Here is a 23,010-nt window from a genome sequence, read left to right on the forward strand (position 1 = left end):
AGAACAAACGATCATCTCATTGGCTTCTATGTGGATGACTGTTCAATTCACAGAGCCAGATCGTATCCAAAAGGCTAACTGGGTCTGGTCTGGACAATATTTTGTTTGTATATGTGTTAAATGGCCCCTTTTTTAGATGTACCCTAGTAAATGTAGACATGTGTGTACATTCCGGGGCCTGAAGGTCTGTGGCTCACATTCATGCTGAATTATAGCTTACCAAGGTCGAATCTTTCTAGGCTTTCAGTCAAGGCTGTGGCGTTTGCGTTCATGATATACACGGTGCAAGGTCTACCCTCCAATAACATTAAGCATAATTATCTTCATCCAGGAAACTGTTCTTGAGAGCAAGGTGTAGCCCAAGAGAGAGAGCATAACGGCGTGTCTGGGTATTTCAGCTTTGAGCGATATTCCCCCTTTGCCATTAATTGGATAGGGCTCTGATTCAATCATTCATTCCTGAGAACCTCAGGAACTCATTCAATTACTCTATCATCCAATCAGAGTCATTATACAGGGAACAGCCATGCACTTTGGAGCTTGCCTGAAATCAGAGCCTCCTTGCATCAAAAAAAGGGAACACAAGGACGGGGGGAATCCAAGATTTTAATATTGAGCTGCCGACAGAGAATCCGATTGCAGTGTGTGGTGTCTGAACACCTCCATGTTTCAAGTGCATCTTATTTCATCGCATTCAATGGGCTAACTATATCCATACTTTATACATCTATCCTAGTGTGTCTGTAATGTTGTTTTATTTTTAGAAATAGAGAGGGCTATAATACCTGGCAATCTTTGTTGATCTTAATTGTGTTCATAAATCCATAATCCCTCAAACATTCTTGGAGCCACAGCAAGGCGTTATGCGATACCCTGGTTATCATCTGTTCATTTTTGCTGTTATTCCGATGATGTTGTTATCGTTATTATTATTCAATGTTATGGCGTGTTTTATGTTGTTTTTATTCTGACTGGCCTCCACACAGCTCTTATAGTTATTCCTTTGACAACCACACAGTGTTTGGTGTTCATCTGTGACAAGCCCTTTGGTGCCGTGCGGAAATATACGAGCGACCGAAGCTCGCAATGGGCAGGGAGCCAGGTCGATGGTACAGCAGTCAACTGGATAACACACCCACACGCACACACACACACACACACACACACACACAAACAAACACACCAATGGATGACTATTGCATAAAGATCTCAGCCGGCGCACATGCACATTTGCATTCATACACACATCATCCACACACATACAAACACACACACACACACACACACACACGCACACACACACACATCAGGAAGTGTGTAAGGAAGTATATAATGCTACTCTTGTAAACTTTGTGTTACCACCAGACACACACTCATACACACACAGACACGCTACACAGATATTTGTTTATCTGCATATCCTTGGGTGGAGGACAGTCAATCAGAAGACAGTCATGCGAGCGGAGAAAACAGAATCCTTCATAAACACACACACACACACACACACACACACACACACACACACACACACACACACACACACACACACACACACACACACACACACACACACACACACACACAGATGACAAGAGCTGGGACTCAAACCCTCGTGCCTCACAATGAGCTGTGCTGGGCCCTACCGGACATTTTGTCTTGTTTTCTGTTTGTTTGGGTTCTTTTTATGATTTTATTATATCATATTACATTATCTATTAATTTCAGACATCATTAGCTGATTTCAATGCGGGCGTCTAATGAAAGCCAGTTTGATTGCATTCAGCGTGCTGCTGTCTATAATTTGTGTCCCTTCACGGTGCTCTTGCTATCTTTAATTGCAATTAGCAATCTGATACACCACTTACTTTTTTACCCTCTACTATATCTGCATTAGCAAACACAGTCTTGTGCGCCCACACAAACACAAACATGCACGCACACGCACGCACACACACGGCCTGCTGTGTCAAAACAGTGCTGTTTTTAACACACCACATGAAAAGGCGTGAAGCTGAGTCATGTGACGGCGAGTTGACGCAGACATGACGGCAGAGATCCCTGAATGGATGCTTTTCAAACCGCTTGCCGATAGATGGTTTCCGGCCCAAAATGAGAAATAAATAAATGAGAAAGACCAAACAAAAAGAAGATCCTTTCATTGATGGTAAGACACAGAGGCAGAGTCATATAAATATATATATACTCCTCTACTAGCTATTCACTCCTGGGGATGTGTAATTTTTTAATCTTTTAAGCTTCCATGTTGGTGTTTAATGAGCATTAACAGCACTTAGGTTTGATTGTACACTTGAAGTTCAGGCCTACAAACTGTATAGTGTGTCCCCAAGGGGGGGGGGGGGGGGGGCTACAATGTGACTCCACTATACTGTGCTAATTTTACTCTTGGCGCTACAGTTCTATTATTAAAAAAATGTGCATCTTCTTGAAATAATAGGAGGCTTTGTTGATTAACAACACCGTTCATTCACAACAAAACCCAATACAAGAACATACAAATAAATAATTGTGTTGAAACAAACTGACAGCAGGAAACGTGACTGCAGCAAAGCACATTTAAAAAAGGACCTCAGTGATCACAAGTGTAGATCATAAGTCAAGCAAATTACCTTTTAGTTTTAATAAAACATTATATTGTATTATGAGCGAGGGAGTATGTTTGTCCAAATTGCTAGTTGACAAACACTATTACTACACTAATAAATACTAATACTAATATATTAATAATACTAAATAATACTAATACAAAAAATACAATTTTCACAGTATATCCCAGGATGCATAGCAGTTAAACGCCATCGAATTGATCGCATAAAGATAGTTTGCACATATGGGTTATAAATGACCGGTCCCAGTGTGATGGTTTTATCAGATTGAGATTTCTGTCACGTAATTAGTGTGCAAATCCCCCCCAAAGGCTACCATATATCGCTTGAAAATAAAAAAAACTCTACATATAGATATATGGAACCTACCCCCCCCCCCCCCCCCCCCAGGATCCATATATCTATATAGAAACCTATATAGATATATGGATCCTTGGGGGGAAAGCTCCCTATATCTATATTATTGTTTTTTGATCTGTTGATGAAGTGATCTGAATGGTAGAAAAAGAAATGGGCTGCTGAAATCGAGCGCAACCTTCCGGCGTCTCCTGTTTGACGGAACCAAAAATGCAGCACCAGCGCACCTAACTGATTTTGGCTGTTTTATTTGTATTTGTCTGTCTAAGAGGCTAGCAAGTCTCATCGGAACCATAACTCAAAGATTTCCAACTTTGTTGGAACACTAATGACCAGGTAATGCTTCATTTTAAAACCTTTACATAATCTGTCAGATGTCTTGACAGTTGACCACAAGGCGATTCCATCAATGCCTTTAATTTATTTCTTCTTCAAAAGAGCTAGAGACAAGCCAAAATGTGTTTAACATCCCTTTACTCTGGAATGAAATACTCATACAGATATTATGAGTTTAACTTAGGTTAAACTGTTACAAAAGGTTGTTGCTTTTCTGACAATAAACCAGTAGACTGTTAAAAATAATCAATGTGTTGGATAGATAAATAAATAGATAGATTAACCACCGCTCCACCCTTTTTTCATTCTCTATGTCTTCCTGGGGGCTGAGCCCCCCAAAAAGTCAGAACCTAAAACCGCCCCTGGGCTACTTGCTCTCCAACTAGTGCACTAATGGTCACTTCGTCTCTATTTGGAGTAGGGAACGTGTGCACCAGGGATCTAATCGGAACCCGCCCCTCATATCGCTTCGTGGATCGCGGGTGGATGAGTTTGCTTCCTGTTAAGTTCATCCAATGAGAATCTCTGATTGGGTTGCAGGAGGGCATCACTGTGTCAGGGTTGAGTTCATGAATGCATTCGCATGGAGGACCAGGAGCCGGCGGATCCTTGAGAACTAAACCAACAAGACCTCTCTAAGAGCAGACCGAGTGTAAATCAAGTGCTCATTATCCCCGCATTCCCCGCCACCATGGACCTCCATGGTCCGTGACGCGCTGGTCTGGAAGACTTCCTCCAGAGCCGCGCGGACACGCCGTTGCTTTAGGTGCTGAACGAATCTTGATCACCACCCCCCCCCCCCGAACACACACACACACACACACACCATTTCATCCACCCCCCACCTCCCCCAGCCACCATCACATCCTCTCACCCTTCCCCCCGCCATTACACCCATGTGGATGTGGGTGGATGTAATGGTCTGTTCTCGTAGCAAACTCAAAAAGGAATAAAAATTGACAGAATGAAGACTTATTTCCCGAGGGCGGAAGATCATAAATCACCTTTCTGCCGAGTCAATAGAAAAATGCTCTTTCTGCTGGGAAATGAAACGCCGGCTTAAAGAGATAGGAGGCTTATGCCACTATACCTGGCCCTGAACTTTACACTGCCTTGGTTGGTTTCGGTGCGAGGATCAATCTGTTGAACAATATCATTAAGTGGAATAGTACCCAGAAGTGACATCAGCGCCGCACCCTTCGAATTACATTAAGGGGCCGATTTTAAAATGATGGCAGGCATGGGGGGATAAATTGTGTAGTTTCTATATGGAGTTTCATCTCCAGCCAAAAGCTTCATTGTTGCAGCTTGTACATGATATAATATAGACATGCGTGTGCGTCTGTCACACACACACACACACACGCACACACGCACACACACACACACACACACACACACACACACCTGTGAGACATAACGGGACTCGGTTTATGACAGCAAAGTTCGGCTTTGATGCCTTTCCCCGTGAACTTAGGACACATCAAAGCTATCTGTATTCTATTCTGGAACTGCACAGCGGAAAAACACAAATGGCCTTTGTCCTCTCGTCAGTCTCAGGTGCTATAATGAATGAATACACTTCTGTAAAACAACGTTTTCAGTCCTTCCTCTAAGCACGTCTTTCTAATTGCCTCATTTAAACCCGTTTAACCAACCATTACAAAATATTTTAGAATGAACATAAATTGGCCAGATTGCCATATAAAATGTTATATAGCACCCTGGCCAATTTATGTAAATAATTAAATATTTTGTCTCGGTAGCACCACTAGATGCATTTAAAAACATACAAGGCTTAAAGTGTTTATTTGATTGCGATGATTATTCACTGGTATTTCAGCAAGAAAATGATTAAGTAATTAATAATTGAATAATTAAGTATTGAACAGCAACATCGTAACCAGCCTGATGTTTATGATCAGGATGTGACATCATTTCCCGCAATGTATTAACGTTATTTGTCTCCCTCTAACGGTGGCCAAAACATAAAACGTTCATCTATAAAAAAAAAAAAGAGATGAATACTTCATTGCGTCATTCAAGTGCTTGGAATATGTTGCTTGTAAAAACACCCATCTCAAAAACGGCCCATTTTCATAAATCCTTTATTCAATATCTGAAAGAGGCATTTTCCGACACATTCAGTGTAAAAGACCATGTCCCACACATTTCAAGAGAATTTTGCAAGCCTACGCCTGAAGGCCTTTTAATATGCAAGACAAACCATGACAGAATAATTGACAACTCGCTTGTCTACACTGCCGGTAATTGTTGCAATCTTAGAAAATAAAAAGATATAAAATTATCACATGCTCCAAACAAACATCAAACAAAGACATCAGCATCTATAAAAAAAAAAGATAAGCTCTGCTTAGACTTCTTCCACGTCCACATTGTGAGTTCTGTGGGCAAGGCTTTAATGCCCGTCGACTCCGATTTAAACCCCGTTGTACGTACTTAAGTGTGACCAACGACGGGCCGTGACTGCAGGTTAAAAAGGTACGCGTCCGACGTTGCATTGTATCAGGCCAGATCTGTGTGTCGGTCCTAGGCATCCACCGGTTGGGAGACGCCTGTGTTCATTCTCCACTGTGACGCTTGTGCTCGCTGCGTCAGAAAGACCCAGCAGGTTGTTAGCGTCAGCAGGTTGTGAGGTAGACATGGGAACATTTTCTGCATGTTAAGTGATATAGCGGGACCAAAAGGAAGCATCAATCCTACACGTTAAGTGTATATGTTAATTATTAGCACACATATCTTGAGCTGGAACTGATCAACATCAACTGGGAAGGTCAGGGGGTGGAAATCACACCTTACAAAATGTAGCACAAATAGTGGAACACTAGTTCCTTTCTGATTAATTGTTTTTGAAAGAATTCAAAACGTGCAACAACTAAAATAATCCCCCTTGTAAGCACACGGTGCCGGTCGCACTCCTTGAATTTGCATGTGTTGTGCGTTGCAGAGGGCTGAGGTATAGGTCCATATTGAAAGAGACATTTGTGGTATGCATAAGGCTCCTCTCTCCTTGGAACCTATTAAAGCAGTGGTTCCCAACATTTTGTGGCTCGTGACCCCATTTTCAGTTCTGAAAATGTTTGCCAGCCAGACTCTAAATCTCGTTCATCTGTTTCCGAACAAACAGTTTGTATCCAATCAATAGCTCCTGGTAAAATCAATATCCCAGTGAACGTAATCGCATCACTCTACTACACACCAAGTGATTCGCTCATGGCAATGAATTATAAGGCAGTCAGTTTGTAGATACTGGACAACTAGGAGACCTTCCTAAAGAAAAACATTGTTTGCTAAAATGGATCAAATGTCCAGTTCATGTCAACCATCTCCCATGACTTGATATGCACATCAGGGGAATCCGCGTTGGGTCCCGACCCCAAGTTTGGGAACTACTGTATTATAGGGTCCACAAGGGGCCTATTCAACATTGCAAGGCTATCATGCTTTAAAGGGACACAAGAACAATTAGCTGCCTGCTCTCTTCATCCACCGTCCCCTGCATAAAAACAATTACCAAATATAATTGTCTTCGGTGGGAAACAAACATCAGAGTCCAACAGCAAATAAGCCTAATGGATTGTGCCTATTAAGAGGTTGCACGCGCCTACCGTATGGTGAGGGCGTGGTAATTATTCTACCCCAACGAACGTGCGTGTGTGTTGCCTAGCAACAGTATGGGGTATGGCCGTCATGGAGAAAAGACCAGCTTGGCATTGCGATCCCTTACCTGTGGGAAGGGCGGGGGGGGGGTCACACACTCAACGCAGAAATCCCTGACTGTGCAGAAACAAGACGGGAATATGTTCAGGCCCTGAGTGAAGAGGTGGCCCCAGAAGCAGTGTACTCTATTTACTTCTCAAAGACGTTTGGAATGGGACAATGCAACGTTAAAAAGATCAAGTAAAAAAAAAAAAAGGAAACCTATACATTACACTTAAACATTTTGGTGTCGGAAGACTTAAGTCGAGTCGGACGATAAAGATTTGGGTTGAAAATGGTGCGTCAGGGCATTGTTGACTGCACTCCCCTCCTACTCTGTTGAACGGTTGACAGGGGAATGACTTCAAATACTAATCTGGTCATTGAGAGTGAATTAAGATTCCATGGCTGCAGAATCGTTCCACAGTGGAATAATTTACAAATGAAGCCACTGTTGAGAGAATAGCAACCGTTTGACCTTCTCGTGCTCGTACTAAAGAGCCCGGTGAAAACAACCTTGGCCGTTTTGAGGATGCATAGCAGAGAGGAAGATGGGGACAGCAAAGTGTTATGCTTTGTACAGAGTCAAACAAATGATGATCTGTGATGCTCACAGTTAAGCAACAGTCAAAGGGAATATAATTGGATAAATTGAAGTGCTAGGCGCTGTTGCCCTGGACGTTGTACTAAATACCAATAGCCATCCGTAAAGCAGCATTCATGTTATATTGTGTTTGAAGAGACGTTAACAGTGTATATCCAATTGAACAACTTTGTAAATCCATGAGCATGACAAGAGCTCAGCAGACACAATACTATGATGTGAAAGTTGTGAGTGACATTTTAAACTTGTTAAATTATTTAAAACAGGCACTTGTCCCTCGGTTGGTAAAGGAATTAGCAGATCTAATCACATTCAAGTTAACCAAGAAAGGCTTATTAGCAAGGCCAAATTACACTGTTGTTTCCTCTCATAATGGGATCCCCCATCAATGAGATATGTTTATGAGTCATCTGGAGGCTCCCTTGCAATATTTGGTTTCCATCAGGGGAGAAAAGTGTTCCCTCTCCCCGAGATTCTCCACCCGGCGAAGTTAGCAAACACCCGTATGCATATCAAAAGTAAACAGCATACTATGTCATAACGGCTTCAACCTCACAATTCAAAGACATAAAAATGAAAAAGCAATAGAACATGAAAACCATAGTTTGGACACCCCAGTCCGGTGAAAGGAATCAGGCCTCGGTCAAGACATCCTGCGTCCCTTGGGGACGCTTGGGGAAAATAACAAAAAGGTTCACCAAACTCAGCTAAGAATACCCCAATAAAGCCACATTACAACACATCTTAAATTTATAAACAGGTAAAACAGAGATTCCCAAGGGTTTGTGTATTGTAATATTTACCTGAAGGTAGACCGAGGGTTGCCTCGGTTACCTGTGCTAAGCTGTAGCTGGATGCTGGGTTGCCATTGGTAACCTGTGTTGCGCAGTAGCTAGACCCGGGGGTTGCCTTGGTAAAATGCGTTGACCTGTAGCTAGACCGAAGGTCACCTTGGAAACCTTTGCTCTAAAAACCCAGGGGATCCAGCTGTGCCCTGTAACCTGCAAACTTGTGTTGATGAAAGTAAAAAAATATGGGTTACAAAAGAATGGAAAAAAAGCACACTAAATAATGGCACCTTTATATATATATTTATATCTATAATATATATCCAACCTAAAAAACGTTTTGAATCCCTCTGTATATGCGTTTAAAATGTGGCCTACTTGACCGGCCAGTGTCGGGTCTTCAGTGGTCATGCGGGGTGACCAGAACGACTCCCCGGGTAGGAATGCATGAGTCAGACCTCATCCGATCCACGCCCGATGACGGCCTCCCCTGAACACTTCTAGTGGAATGTGACACGTGAGGGAGGGCAGCGCCGGGCGCCGGGCTGTGTGACATCGAGACAACGGGAGACAAAGCGTATAGAAGGCTCCAGTCACGTGCTCTTTCCGCGCAATTAATTCCTCCAGTCGCCCGGCGCTCCCTACCCTTGGTCCCTTGGCGGGGGGGGGGGGGGGGGGAGAACACCAAACCAAAAAAAAGGACCCAGAGAGAAACCCGAATACAAACGCTCCAGGCTGTGAGGTGTGCTTGAGAGCGAACCACCCCCAGCTCCGTCAGGGTCCAGTCTCCCCGAGCACCGTGGTCAACAAGCCGTTGTGTTGATTCTCCCCGACCCCCCGCCACCCCCCAATCTTACCTCCAGCAGACCTGGCAGGTAGTCTGGGGGGTAAACTCGTGTTGTTTTTCTGTCAGAATGGTTGTGTGTGTGTGTGTGTGTGTGTGTGTGTGAGAGTGTGTGTAAAGAGCATCATGCTGCTGCTGCCCCCCCCCCCCCCCCCCCCCCCAGGTGACCTCTGCTCCTGAGGACGGACCTCACCAGCTGGCTCTGACCGCACCCACGTCGCTCACCAGGTTCTGAGCCAGGCAGATACCAAAGATCTACACACACATTCAACACACACACACACACACACACAGTAAGAGACATACTGGTACCGATTCGTGAGCAGTGACATAAAGGCCCCCATTATAAAAGCTCACTAGCGGCGTGCATCTGAGCAATGTAATGACCAGCAGGGGGCAGTAATAACCAAATATCAATACAGCCATAGCTAGTGTTAGAATATGGCTGCACTTAAGGTTTGGGCCATCGTGTGTTTGAAGAGGCGCACTCACCTGTAAAAGTGCCACGCAGACAAAGACTCCAGCCACAACGATGAGATTCTCCTGAAGCCATTTCTCAAACTGGCCCACGCAGCCCTTTGTGTTGATAAACCTCAGCTGGTCCGACTCCTATTGCACAGAAAAAAATGACGCCTTTTATTCATCCAAAAACACAACAGTAACAGCCGACTATAAATTCTGTGTTTCGTGTTCAGCATCACTGGGTACGGCTGGGGCCTTTTCGGACGGAGCATGAGTCACAGTGAACACTGGGGCTGTGACCTTTTGACTAACACGAGGGACAAGCACATTGTCTAATGGGGGATGGCTTAGCGGCTGCCATCTCGTCGACTGGCGGGCTGGCCGTGAACGCTGCCGTCACGGGGAGACGGTGACAAGGGGGACATTATGAGACTATGGGAGCGATGATGCTCCCAGTCACTCAGGACGGCTGATGACCAAAAAAAACGACAAACTCAGTTTATGTGTCATTACCAAACACCCCCCCCGATTGTGCTGCGTACGCGTCAGCAGCGGTCGGAGGCACAGGGGTCCTCTACACAAAGGGGGTGCGCGTCGTTAAAAGGTCCCTTCCTGCAATGTTTTCTTTGTGACATTATGAGGGGACCCCCTTTGTTCTGTTGCAGAAAAACAAAACCCAGGCTGGTCCAGTCTGAGCCGGCGGGTGGTCGCAGGCGGCCCACGGGCGGCAAATGGCGCGGCGGGAAGCTGAAGTGTTGTTGTTGTGGTGGTGACCTTCCCCTCGGGCTATTTTAGCCCGGTCGGTATTGTTGTGCTAGCCTGCTCCACCCCCTGAGTCTCCTGCTCTTCCCCCTGTCCCGCAGCACGACTAGTTCATGAACCCTATTTACAGCCGACGATTGTGCTTCACCGACAGATTCAGTACACCGTCGAGCGCAGCAGAGGAAGCGATTATATATATATTTATATATATTTTTTTAAACCATCCAGTGGGGTAGGTGGTTGACGTTATGGCAGGGTGCCTAGCAACAGTGCCTCACAGCCCTTCCTGACTGCAGTGCGTTTGTAACCACCTCACCCACACTCCCACCCCCATCCAAAACACACACAAACCCTGAAACACACACACACACACACACACACACACACACACACACACACACACACACACACACACACACACACACACACACTCCTGCCAGCGAGGCTGCAGATTACAGAGTGCAGCCGGGCTTCTCTCCGTGCTATAACGGGACTCTAATTATCCCCGTTAGAACAATCTGTTATTAAGGGCGAAGCGAGTGCAGCCCGTCGGCCGTTAACCCTACACATACGTCCCGTATGTACATACATGCATACTTCTATACATGGGAAAATAAAGAAAGATACCGTCCCTTACAACTCAAAAACAGAAAACAACTATTTTTTCTTTCTGGTCTGAGTTGTTCAATGCGCTTTGGACCAGATCAAAGTCTTTCAGAGTTTGTTTTGGTCGTACGTCAGTACGCAGCCCAAACACCCTACCCTGCCCTGAGCCAGCGCATCGAGAGACAAGAGCAGACTTTGTCTCGATTGGCAGCCTTCCCTTAGCAACTGCATAAATCTCTTGAACGTAGCGCACACGCACACACACGCACACACACGACCCCCCTCCGCTCAGAGAACGGTAAGTGTAACTGGCACCCATGGACATCCTTGCGTCCACAAGGAAACGCCGACCAAGGGCTTTGTGGCGGGATGGAGGGCTACTGTGTCTCGGCTCACTAGATCAGAAGCACGAGAAAAGAGAGAGGGGGGAACAAGGAGACACCTACCGCTTTAAGCCGCACGTCGTAGCCACACTGTGTGTTGATGACGTCCTCCTGTAAGGCACAGAGACACGGACAATTAGCTCACCGCAGGTTAGTCGTGATGACTCCGACTGGAAGACGCAATTTGTAGGTTTAGAGGCTATACAAACACCTAGAAAACACGATTAAGGCCGGATGAATGAGTTGCTTTAATGAGTTTCAAGCAATGACTTGAAATGACCGGAGAATGAAATGTAATGGCCGGGTGTGATTCCAGGAATCGTATTTGTTTCATCGCACTGCACCAGTAGTTCCAAGAGGCGGAATGGCAGACGGGGGAAGAGGCTAACTGTTTGAACAGCCGATACATCTGAGCGTCCGCGGTGCGGAGCCTTACGGCGGGGTCTTTGATGCAGCAGGAGAAGGGAACCCCACACCTCTCCCTGCTGGGGTTGTTGTCGGTGCAGTTGAAGTAGATGTTGAGGTTCCAGTCGTTGGGCCCGTGGGCTCCACAGCACGACCACTGTGGGGGGAACACACCGGGTCAGGACGCGGGAGTACACATGATGGCTGGCGACCCGGAGAAGGCCACAAAGGAGGGGGTGAACCGGGTGTAAAAGGGGGGTAGCTCAGATCGCTTCACTGGTGAGTGAGCCCCGAGTTGGATGAGAGTCGATTAAATGTCCGTAATGCGACGTTGAAGCTGTCACATGGCTCTTAATCTGTAAATCCGTTCAAACAGTTCAGTCCGAGGAAACAATGCATTATCACATAAAAGAGAGAGTTGAACAGTGGCTGGATCGGGGGGGGGGGGGGGGGATGATATAGACTCACGTAGTTTTGTGCAAAATCGATTAGGTTCTGCAAATCGATGTCGTCGCGGTACGCCTTGACGTTATTGTTGATGAAGAAGTTGAGCTGGTCTTTGATCCAGTCCTTGAAGACCAAGGCCAGGATCCCGGCGGTCAGCTCCAGGAAGAATATCAAACCAAGGAACACAGAGAACTGGACGGACACACACACACACACACACACACACACACACACACAGTTGTTTCCTTTAGCACAAACTCCATCAACTGAAACATTGTCTCCTTTACCTTTTGTTTATGCAGCACCTAAAATACAAACGGGCAGCTCAGATTTGTGGTTTTCGATAAAAGCGCGACGCAGTGGCAGCTCTGATTGATGCATCAACCCAGACTTGAGTGGGGCCTTTCAGACGGCAACAACAACAACAACAACAACCACCACCATCCCAGGGTGTTCCATTAAGTCTTCCTTCTTTCCAGTAATCGTAACAAGACTACGGGCCTGGCCGATAAATGCGCCATATCGTAAAGACTCAGCACACCTGCCCTTAACACCACAAAAGCCCCTGAATGATTCCTCTGCAGCCAGACCCACTGGCTGTGCTAATGGGCCTGGGGAGGAACTAATGGCTGCTCTGAGTGGCAGCGGGCTATCGGCCCTGCTCGACGCTCGACGCAGTGAGGCCCCATTACGATAACGAAATGACCCAGAAGGCTTCGTCCGGGGCGTACGCTTTGGAGCGTGTGGTCAGCTCAGGGCAGGATCGTAAGCCGACATGACAAGCTGTTTTCATCTTAAGAAAAAATATTATGGTCGGAGTAGGAAGATAAATATCGGCCCCAGCTGTGCGGTGAGTAGGGTGTGAGCTTCAATTTCAGACATACCTTCCTTTTTTTTTTACGTTTTTGGCTGCCAGGTAAAGACGCTGTGCCTCAGATCAGAAGTGACACAAAATCATCCTTTCGAAAACAAAACCCATTGAGGTTTAATGGCTCAGACGGAAAATCTCTACTGCAAACCAGCGACGGAGCCTTGCTCTGGTGTGAAGCACAGGCGTGGAGGTGTGAAGTGCCGGTGAGGGGGGTATCGGGTGCTAATGTGTGTCTGGGGCTGACTTGACGCAGGGGGAGAGGAAGTGTCGATAAGCATCTGCGGCGGTGGCTTACAAACTTGAGCAGAACCGTGTTCTCTCGCAGAGCCCCAATGCAGCCGGCGAAGCCCAGCACGAACATGACGGTGCCCACCACCATGAAGAGCCACACGGGGTCGAAGCCGCCCAGGTCGGTGATGGACGACAGGTTGGCCAGCACTCCCTGGGGAGGGAAAAGCAGTGTCATGGTGGAATCACCGAGATACAACGGACGGGATACAGAACCTTGTCAAAGTCAGACACCAGAGGTTTCGCTTTCCATCGGTTTGTAAAAGGGGGAATACATTAGAATCATTACATTTCCCACCTAATTTATAATTACCCCAATCTACTAGACAGTAAGTAATATTCAGTAAAGGTAAGAGATCAGAATCAGCTTGGATATAGTCTGCATTCATGGTTCAGAATCAATACGGACGCTGAAGCCCGATCAAAGTCGGTCCCTGGTGCCATGTTGTCCCTTTGTTGCTCTCACACACTCGATAAACGAAAGGCTCTCTGAGCAAACTGCTATAGTGCGAGGGTTGTTTTCTAATCCTGTGTACAAGGTTGTCTTCAAAGCGTGTGGGAAACTGGTAGAGAATGTTAAGATCCTCTCTGGGCCTATGGCCCCTGAAACCATTGGCGAAAAGGGGAATCGCATGCTTCACAATCTCCTGTGCATGCTCAGAAACAGACAGTGGGTCGTCCTTTTTTAACAGCTGTGCAAGCAGCCACCCCGAGGCCGCCCATTCTGCTTCCTGTCAGGCCTCTCATGTCAGCCCCGTGCCCACATCCTGTTTACTTCCGTGACGAATCCGAAACCAGAACAATCTGAATCCGTTTGAAAATTGACCCGAGAAATGTTTTGACTACGCTCGAACACTACACGACCGGATAACGACGACACGGTTAGTTTTTTGGAACAATATAAATCTGATGCTGTGGAAAACTGGTTTTGATTAAAATCTTCAACTTTAAATCTGCGTTATAGAGTCCTGAGGCAACATGGCTGGTAGTAATGGTCCCAGTCACATAGAAATTTAAATGTAGTCCCCCCTGCCTTTTACGACATTACAAATCATGGGCTCCATCTTTGCAAAATAATACGGTTTCTTCACATAAGAACTTATCTTTAGTCCTCCATTATTTATTGGTGTAAACAAAGTTTGTGATGGTGACTCTCTGCCTGTTATGCGTTCTCTCTTTGATGCATTATTCACTCAACCAACTGGTGTAGCCCTTGAATGGCTGATGAGAGAACTTCAGCTGGGAGGCACATTTTGATTCCTTCGATATGTCTTCACAACTACTGAACTGAAAATCCAGCCATCTGGCCTTTATGGGGATCCTCGCCGACGAAATAACTGCAACAAAACAATACATAATTGGACAAATTATTTGGCCTAATCTGCACTAGACTCCATTTAAGAGCAGAATTCATCAAGCATGGAGCTTCTAAATTAAATGAATAGACGATATCAGCCCTATGGTTTGTCCTTTGTGCCTTTCGTCTTAAGACCGGATAGCTCATTGAATTGATTACGATACGACACAGCAACCCATCCAAGAGGTCCTGGAGGTCTCGGAAATGGAGGGCGATGCTGTTTACACAAGCATTTAAAATGGGGGCTCAACGAACGCTGTTCACAGAGGCATAACTCACTGGAGGTATATAAAAATAATTTACTTTGCGGGGGGTGAATCATGCATTTTAAGGACCACCATCAGCTGCTCTTGCATTATGGATTGTGGTTTTAATATCCGTTTTGCCCTTGAGGGATATAGGGGGGTTGCAACAGTAATCAACATGAACGACCATGCCACTTCCGGCGTTTCCCCTCTCAATACCGCTTCGCCGTAGGTGAGGACCACAATACAGCGATGAATATGGGCTGGAATGTGAACTATGTTATTGTAGCAATCATCTCAACGCATTCTGAGTTCATGGGAGTGGTTGTTATTTTTTTCGCGAGGATACGTACCTTCTCCGCCCACGCCCACAGGCCAACGGCCAGGAATGCAGCACCGAGTAACTGCAACAAAGAACAAAGGAGGAAGATATTAAGGTGCAGTCAGGTATTGAGGTATAGGTATTTAGGATAGTTAACTGGATTCAAAGCTGATTCACTAATTTCCCCCGTGATAACGGAACGACATTTACATATTGATCCTGTCTGTGTAAAGTTAAGCACTTTGGTTTTGCAATGCACACGATTCATAAATATGAATATGTATATTTGTCCAAATTTGTACATACTCACACCTACAGACATACCGACACGCACAACTACAGAAATATATATCGACATGCAGACGTACAGACATTCATATGGACACGCACACCTACAGACATATATATGCAAACGCACACCTACAGACATACATATCGGCACGCACACCTACAGACATATATATCGACACGCACACCTGCAGACATATATATCGACACGCACACATGCAGACATATATATCGACACACACACCTCGGACATATATCGACACACACACCTCGGACATATATATCGACACGCACACGTAGACATACAGTGGGGCAAAAAAGTATTTAGTCAGCCACCAATTGTGCAAGTTCTCCCACTTAAAAAGACGAGAGAGGCCTGTAATTTCCATCATAGGTAAACCTCAGCTATGAGAGACAAAATGAAAAAAAAAATCCAGAAAATCACATTGTCTGATTTTTTAAGAATTTATTTGCAAATTATGGTGGAAAATAAGTATTTGGTGACCTACAAACCAGCAAGATTTCTGGCTGTCACAGACCTGTAACTTCTTCTTTAAGAGGCTCCTCTGTCCTCCACTCGTTACCTGTATTAATGGCACCTGTTTGAACTCCTTATCAGTATAAAAGACACCTGTCCACAACCTCAAACAGTCACACTCCAAACTCCACTATGGCCAAGACCAAAGAGCTGTCAAAGGACACCAGAAACACAATTGTAGACCTGCACCAGGCTGGGAAGTCTGAATCTGCAATAGGTAAGCAGCTTGGTGTGAAGAAATCAACTGTGGGAGCAATTATTAGGAAATGGAATACATACAAGACCACTGATAATCTCCCTCGATCTGGGGCTCCACGCAAGATCTCACCCTGTGGGGTCAAAATGATCACAAGAACGGTGAACAAAAATCCCAGAACCACACGGGGGGACCTAGTGAATGACCTCCAGAGAGCTGGGACCAAAGTAACAAAGGCTACCATCACTAACACACTACGCCGCCAGGGACTCAAATCCTGCAGTGCCAGACGTGTCCCCCTGCTAAAGCCAGTGCATGTCCGGGCCCGTTTGAAGTTTGCTAGAGAGCATTTGGATGATCCAGAACAGGATTGGGAGAATGTCATATGGTCAGATGAAACCAAAATAGAACTTTTTGGTAAAAACTCAACTCGTCGTGTTTGGAGGAGAAAGAATGCTGAGTTGCATCCAAAGAACACCATACCTACAGTGAAGCATGGGGGTGGAAACATCATGCTTTGGGGCTGTTTTTCTGCCAAGGGACCAGGACGTCTGATCCGTGTGACGGAAAGAATGAATGGGGCCATGTATCGTGAGATTTTGAGTGAAAACCTCCTTCCATCAGCAAGGGCACTGAAGACTAAACGTGGCTGGGTCTTTCAGCATGACAATGACCCCAAACACACCGCCCGGGCAACGAAGGAGTGGCTTCTTAAGAAGCATTTCAAGGTCCTGGAGTGGTCTAGCCAGTCTCCAGATCTCAACCCCATAGAAATTCTTTGGAGGGAGTTGAAAGTCCGTGTTGCCCAGCAAAGGCCCCAAAACATCACTGCTCTAGAGGAGATCTGCATGGAGGAATGGGCCAAAATACCAGCAGCAGTGTGTGAAAACCTTGTAAAGACTTACAGAAAACGTTTGACCTCTGTCATTGCCAACAAAGGGCATGTAACAAAGTATTGAGATGACCTTTTGTTATTGACCAAATACTTATTTTCCACCATAATTTGCAAATAAATTCTTTAAAAATCAGACAATGTGATTTTCTAGATTTTTTTTTTTTCATTTTGTCTCATAGCCGAGGTATACCTATGATGAAAATTACAGGCCTCTCTCATCTTTTTAAGTGGGAGAACTTGCACAATTGGTTGCTGACTAAATACTTTTTTGCCCCACTGTATATCGACACACACATCTCGGACATATATATCGACGCGCACACCTACAGAAATATATACGCACACGCACGTGCACACAAACAGATAGCGCTCACGCAGATGCATGCCCCAAGGCATGCACAGGCACCCAAATTCAATACAGCCGTCGAACTTGGCAAATGAGTTATTTTGAATAGAACGCATGCAGCGAGTGTGGGGGCTTCTGAGGTCGGGTCTCCATAGAGTGCCTATAAAAATGCACTCCTTCCTGTAATCAGCTAGCATGCAAAGCCTATGGTGTCTGCCCACCGAAATGCTAATAGAGGGGAAGCTCCAATGTTCTAGGTGGTTGGTTCACTTAATGACTGTCGAATATCACTTCCAGCGATACTACTCAAATAGCTCTCCCAAGTATGGTTTCAACGTGAGACCAAATATATTGCACATGCATGCAGATTCTTCTTCTGCAGAGCCCCTCTATTCTAGGAACACCAAAGAAAACCCACTATTGCTGAGGGAGCTCATATATAGTTCATATATTTAAGACGAAAGGACTTTTCTTTTCCTTCAGGGAAAGGTCGTTAATGAGCAGGTATGTTAAACGCTTCCTACAGGTAGAATGAAACAAAAGACCTTTTGGCTTGGAGTCCAAAAACACAACCCCATTTGTAATCGTTCCCCTAATATAACACCAACTGCACATGACCATGAAAAAGAATGAGACATCCCGACGTTGAGGCAGAAACCATATTGCTAGAAAAAAATAAAAAACAAAGCTGATTCAATCAGGAGAGGTGACGCCACCGGGTGAAGCCAGTCAGCACATGCAAAACAGGAGGCACAATGCTACACTATATGCAAAAATGTCCTGAACTGGCCCAGTGATATCCTCTGTGCGGGTGGAAAGGGCCCAGGGCCGGAGGCTAGAGGGAAGTGAGGCTAGGAGGGCCAGGAGACGATCCAGACTCGATGAGGAGAGTGGGTATTAATCCTCTTGACTCTGAATAATCCCTGCAGATTAAGGAAAGCAACAACCAGAAGTGACCTGCGTAAAGGCTCTCCTAGAGGGAATGTGTTTGGTCGTTTTTTGAGATTTGATTTTAACCCTGTGCTGATTTGCATGTCTTGATTGGAGCTGGAATCACTTTAAAGGATCATATAAAAAGCACAAGATTCACACGAATATCAATAAATTTTATTTACATAACATATATCTATATAGATAAATATCTATATCTATATATAGATATAGATATATTACAAATATTAATGACAATAATTTGTGAAACAAAGGGTTTTTGCTTCGTATTGAAACCCGTGTATAACGATTTTTCCCTCAAAATGTCTTTCTTGGCCGCAATCGTTTTAGTTATGTCAAAGCTAATTCCGCTGTGTTCTTTCTGCAGGCGTCTAATCTGAAACTGATCTTCCTCTGTAATTCACGTCTTAATTCTAATTCTCCTTTAAACTCAAACAGCAGCAGGACGAGTAGCAAACCAATTGTTTGAACAATGAAACTTTACTCTGACCGGAATACAAATATTCTGCTGCTTGTTTAAACAGCACCACGCAGAAATAGCCAAACTCATGCCGCAGGAATGCACTTGTGTTGTAATCATTTATGAATATCACCTGCACTATATCTCCTGCACAACAAGAGTGTTGAATTTCACTTGAATTTCTGAATAGCGTTTTGCAGTGTATTCTTTGTTCACCTCATGCTGTGTTTCCCCACCTTGTGCCTGGTATGCACAAGAGGTCACAGGAGATAAGATTGCTTATTCATAGATAAAGATATTTGATGATCCATTAATGATTATTAAAGTATGATGACTTAAAAGGTTTAAATAAAGGTTCCATCAAAGGTCCTGTATATAATTAGACACCCAAATTATTTTGACAACTACTTATTACTAATTGATGCGCATTCATTCACTGCGATATTGTCATTAAGAGATGGTGGCAGATGCTAATTGGGTTAAAATGATCTGTGTGGGAGCAGAAGATAAAAACTTAGTATAATATCCTAAATCTCTCCTTAATCAGTGTTTACTTATCATTCAATTTATTAAATGCAAGATAGCAGTGGATGCCTGTGTTGTCATGTGTGGATGCCTGTGTTGTCACACACACACAGTGTGTGTGTGTGTGTGTGTGTGTGTGTGTGTGTGTGTGTGTGTGTGTGTGTGTGTGTGTGTGTGTGTGTGTGTGTGTGTGTGTGTACATCGAGGGGCTCCCTCTACACGTGTGGACCAAGGGATTATGAACAGTCCAGTGGCTACTCCCCTAAGCCAGCTGATCCTGTTAACCTCTACTAACTAGCAAATGGAACTCCGCTCCATGCTACTGCCCACTCACAACATACACACACACACCCATGGGCTTACCTAAGCGAGCTTTCTATCAGACCCCAGATCACTACTCACTTCACTGCATGCCAAGACAAGTCCTATATTCTACATACTAGTCTTAATTCTCCATGCTTGTTGATGAGTCTGAGGCTCATCGATGTTCCAAGTTTGGATTCATTTGTTTGCTGTTTACAAAAAGTGCAAGGGGATGCCCCCCCCCCCCCCAAAGAAGGAGGATGTATCCAATTGGAAAGCAGTCAAGACGGGGGTCTACAGCGGTGAACGCAGAAGCAGAGCCTGCTAATAACATCCAGCCCAGCGCTTCCACCACCATCAGCAACTCGATTACAGACTAACAAGCTCTTAATTACCGCATTCACAGCCCGCCCAAACATCCTCTGCAGCAGGGTGAAGGAGAAGAAGTGATTTATTGGTTCGATGCAAGGAATGTGTCTATTCTAAGCCCCAGACAAGGCATGTTGTTCCTGGGTGAGAGAACGTCTGACTGCCAACAGGCTCAAGTGCCGAAAAATAAATTAAACTAGAAAATTGCATTTGCATTCTTCTTCCATGTGGGAAAAACAGAAGACACACAAGCCATGAAGCCATGTTTAGACAACCTTTTTGAATTTAATTCAAAAATCATTCCAAGACAAACCCTAAATTTGGCTTGGAAAGTCATGTGGGGAGGGGCAGTGTTGTAATATCTATCCATATGGTAGAGCACCAGTTTAACAGCATGAGAAGAGGAGACTTTTGCAGGGTGATCATTGACGCAAATGGTCGACCATGCCAGAACTTGTTGTCTCTCTCTTTGACGGGATGTACAGCAGACGGAAACAAACAGGGATGACAACACCCCAATGAGTCAGTCCTCCCTGACTGATAAGTAAGCAAGTCGTACCAGAGACAGAGAGCTCCTCTCACACAGTATCTGTGAATCAGTCAGTAATATTAAGAAAAGAGTACAGAATGTGATCCAAGTAGGGGACTTTAGTGTGACCGCCACTACTTTCGAGAGGTGTCGAGTGCTCCTCTGTGAGATGTGACCAGAGGGTGTAGGTGGGGGAAAAGGCGGTAAAGGAAGAGGAGGAAAACAAGCCAGAAAACAAGTGGATCCCATCTGCTTGTCGATGGCATAGCAGGACAAGCATCTGGGGGGGGACAGGACGCAGAGCAGACAAGCATGGCTCTTAGCCCCCACCCAATCCCACGCCTTGGTTCTGTGTGTGTGTGTGTGTGTGTGTGTGTGTGTGTGTGTGTGTGTGTGTGTGTGTGTGTGTGTGTGTGTGTGTGTGTGTGTGTGTGCTTTCCCTAGAAAGACAATGCTGTAGTGCAGAGAAATGGAACACAATGGTGGTGGAAGGACTGAATGGGTTGCCTGAATGAGGAGGGTTGGGTAGTATTCAGGGCTGTGGGGCCTTTCCTTCAGACAGTGTGTGGGAAGCTCTGGGCTGCACAGACATGCCATACGCCGTTCTATTACCCACATATATTATAAACCGTCAGCGACCAGACTATTGCTTCATGGTAGACTGAGAAGATGAGGGTGGATTCATGGGGGGGATGGATTGGAAAAATAAGATGGAAGAATACATTAAAAAATATAAATGTATAAATACCTATTTCCCAAACACAAAAATCAGTAAGCACAAAACTATGCTAATTTCATGATCAGAATATGTTGAGCCAGAAGTTTTACACCTTGAGGTGGATTCTTCATACATACACTATGTTATGCACCGTTTTTACCTTTTTACTCAAACTTTTGAAGAAAGACCTTGCCTTGGAGTCGGCCATCTGCTTGACTGACAGAAAGTTCAAGTGTTTGAAGCCGGGGTGTGTAAATAATTAAACTTACAAATGTATTATTCGACAACGTTATATTCTGTCAAAGAAAAATAGACTAATGACAACTATGATTAACAACTTTTATCCGACCATTTGAAGGAGAATCAATCAAACAATCGAGTGGCAGAGAGATGAAGATGAGATTTATATTGATGTATTTATGAATGTATGAATGTATGGATGGACTGACGTATGAATGTATGCATACATTTATAGATGGTTGGACGGGCGGACGGGCGGATGTCTGACCACACATATTGACAGGAAATTGATAGTCAAAAAGTCACCCAACTCAAGGAAAACGTGTAACTTACCCAAAATATGATGTTGAATCCAAACAAGACGTATTTGACCCAGCAGCTGACTTCGGCTCCTCTGTAGTGTTGATGTTTTCTACTCATTATTCTGAACTGCAGGCGCTAGCCTGTGTGTTAGCTCACCAGGCTAATTAAAGAGAGCAGCTCAACTAAACGTCCAGTTTTTAAAGCACTGGGACAAGTGTTACCTGGCTCCATAAGCCACGGCATCGACCTGCCTTCTATCCAACATTAACAAACGAATGATAAGTAGCTCATTGACAACACTTTTTCAGCTCGTTCACGTAAACCACCTCGTTGGCTAAGGTGGCTAGCAAGTAAGCAGCTAACAACAACAATTCCAGAAACGCTACGTTGAACGCATAGACATTTAACTCCAGAGGAATCTATAACTGTTCAATGTTGAGCTGATATCGCGTGTAGAACCTGATAGTGATGAACCTCGTCGGGTGAAATACTACTTTTCCGTTGCTGTTAACATTAATAGCCTGAGAAACTCATCCTTCTGTTGTGTTGTTTTCTGAATAGAACTCCTTGCTGTCAAACAAGGAAACGCGCTACGTTGTCAGGCTGAGAGAGGATCCCAAGTGGTAACGTTACGCCGGTTTATCGCTACGCAATTCCGGTCTGTACGATCCCATGGGCTGGGGCAACAGAGTTAAGTCCCGATATGCGGGGAAAATGAAACTAACAGCAAAAAAAATAAATATGACTTTTTTTATGTTGAATTTGGCAAAGTTGTCTTTCGCAACTTAACTCCTGCATCTAATAGTCCCGCCCTCGTTCTTGCCATAACGATAATTTGGAGTATTCCGTTCCAGGCTTCTCGTCGTGAGATGAGAACGCCTGGGGACGAGGATGTTACTACAATGTAGTGCCGTCGCCCTCTCCCTGA

At 44.9% G+C, this 23,010-nt stretch overlaps 1 protein-coding gene across 1 annotated transcript; it reads right to left on the bottom strand.

Moving 5' to 3' along the window:
* Positions 1-9,419: 9,419 nt before the first annotated feature.
* tspan17 (tetraspanin 17) lies at positions 9,420-22,655 on the bottom strand. Its single transcript, XM_079745307.1, has 8 exons — positions 22,113-22,655; positions 15,453-15,503; positions 13,505-13,651; positions 12,360-12,530; positions 11,923-12,048; positions 11,550-11,597; positions 9,766-9,882; positions 9,420-9,528 (listed from the first exon to the last, which is right to left on the bottom strand). The coding sequence occupies exons 1-8, from the start codon at positions 22,197-22,199 to the stop codon at positions 9,463-9,465; spliced, it is 813 nt and encodes a 270-aa protein (XP_079601433.1). The 5' UTR covers positions 22,200-22,655; the 3' UTR covers positions 9,420-9,462.
* Between the last annotated feature and the right edge of the window lie 355 nt (positions 22,656-23,010).

Source organism: Pollachius pollachius (genome assembly GCF_949987615.1).
Source record: "Pollachius pollachius genome assembly, chromosome: 10".
Taxonomy (NCBI): Eukaryota; Metazoa; Chordata; class Actinopteri; order Gadiformes; family Gadidae; genus Pollachius; species Pollachius pollachius.

Coding starts and splice junctions, on each gene's coding strand:
- tspan17 (XM_079745307.1), bottom strand. CDS start 22,199: ATGAGTAGAAAACATCAACACTACAGAGGAGCCGAAGTCAGCTGCTGG. Junction 11,598..11,922: donor GCTGCATCAAAGACCCCGCC/GTAAGGCTCCGC, acceptor TGTGCCTTACAG/GAGGACGTCATCAACACACA. Junction 9,883..11,549: donor ACGACGTGCGGCTTAAAGCG/GTAGGTGTCTCC, acceptor TCTGTGCAATAG/GAGTCGGACCAGCTGAGGTT.